A 1,329-nucleotide genomic window follows, 5' to 3' on the forward strand; every position below is an offset into this window, starting at 1 on the left:
GTTGATGAAGGAAATACAGAACTAAATGTATAGGAAACAAATTGAGAATGTCCTGCAGTAAAACACTCAAATATTAGTAAGAACCACGAAAACAACTGATTAAGACACGCTTACCTTTCTACACATTGTAAAAAGTATTTCTAAATGCTTTGGATTTGATAGTAAAGTGTTCGTATCTATTGTCACATAATTATGCAGGAGAGGCATCATATCTGGAAAAAAAATTCAAAATCCCAATGAGACATGAGTAACAGGAGTAGAAATAAATTATTCCCATTGAAACCACATTTCTGTTACACCCACACATTACTATCTTCCTTTGCAACCACAAAATGCTAGAAACAAAAGTGATAAATCTGCCCTATTTATAGATGAGGAAAATGTGGATCAGAAAGATTAAAGTGCTCATCATTTATTGAAGTGATTGCTCTGAATTTCTTCCTTGTCTCCATAGCACTCATTACCATCTGACACGCTGCATATTCTCTTGTCTGTGTATTTCCCCACTTCCCTTCTCCCCTCACTAGAATGGAAACATCAAAAGAGCAAGGGCTATTTAACTCACTGATGTACTGCTAAGCTTAGAACAGTGCTTGGAATACAGTCAGTACCCAGAAAATATTAATTGTATTCATGTATGGAAAATATGCTCTGATTGCAAACTAATTTAAGATACAATTGGAAATACAGTTGCCCATATTCCTGAGGCTGAAAAACACTGCTATGATAGCCACACCCTTTACTCGACAGGGTAACAACAACAATTATTTTCTGATTAATACTGGAATCATCTATGTCTCTACTTCAAGTGTCAAAGAAAACAATATCTGGACACAGAAAAGCAAAAATGTTACATGGTCAAAGCCATACCTGTAAAATACTCAAAACAATCCTGCTGAAACACCTTATATAATATACCTAGAAGCTGCCACATTTGAGGGGAAATACCATGGCAGGTTAAACTATATGCCAGTGAAAGAATTTCTTCATAGAATTCTAGAAAGAAGAAAATCTCTAGTTAGAATGCGAGGGAATTGCAAAAATTAAGCACAAAGAACACACGGGGGAAGATTTAGGCTACATGCTAAATTTGAGCATATTTACTCTTATATCCAATGTATTTTTGAGCATCCCTTTCTCAGCATTCACATCTTCAGCTACATATATTTCCACCTTCCATTTCTTACCAAGACCTGCCCCTACTCAGTAAGACAAGGCAAAGATTTGCTTTTACTAAACTTAACTTACTTACAATACTGAAAACATATAATTTTTTAATATTTTGTGATATATAAAATACAGTTTATATTTATAAAACTATAATAAAAA

At 33.9% G+C, this 1,329-nt stretch overlaps 1 protein-coding gene across 1 annotated transcript in view; it reads right to left on the reverse strand.

The window, feature by feature from the left end:
* Positions 1 to 1,329, reverse strand: part of IPO8 (importin 8) — a 72,202-nt gene that overhangs the window by 29,044 nt on the left and 41,829 nt on the right. The window contains exons 18-19 of the mRNA XM_019624963.1: positions 871 to 996; positions 101 to 212 (exon numbers count right to left, since the gene is read on the reverse strand). Of these exons, the coding sequence (XP_019480508.1) occupies positions 101 to 212; positions 871 to 996 (238 nt within the window). The remainder of the gene's footprint in view (positions 1 to 100; positions 213 to 870; positions 997 to 1,329) is intronic.

The sequence above is a fragment of the Hipposideros armiger genome, unplaced genomic scaffold, assembly GCF_001890085.2.
Source record: "Hipposideros armiger isolate ML-2016 unplaced genomic scaffold, ASM189008v1 scaffold_610, whole genome shotgun sequence".
NCBI classification, from domain to species: Eukaryota; Metazoa; Chordata; class Mammalia; order Chiroptera; family Hipposideridae; genus Hipposideros; species Hipposideros armiger.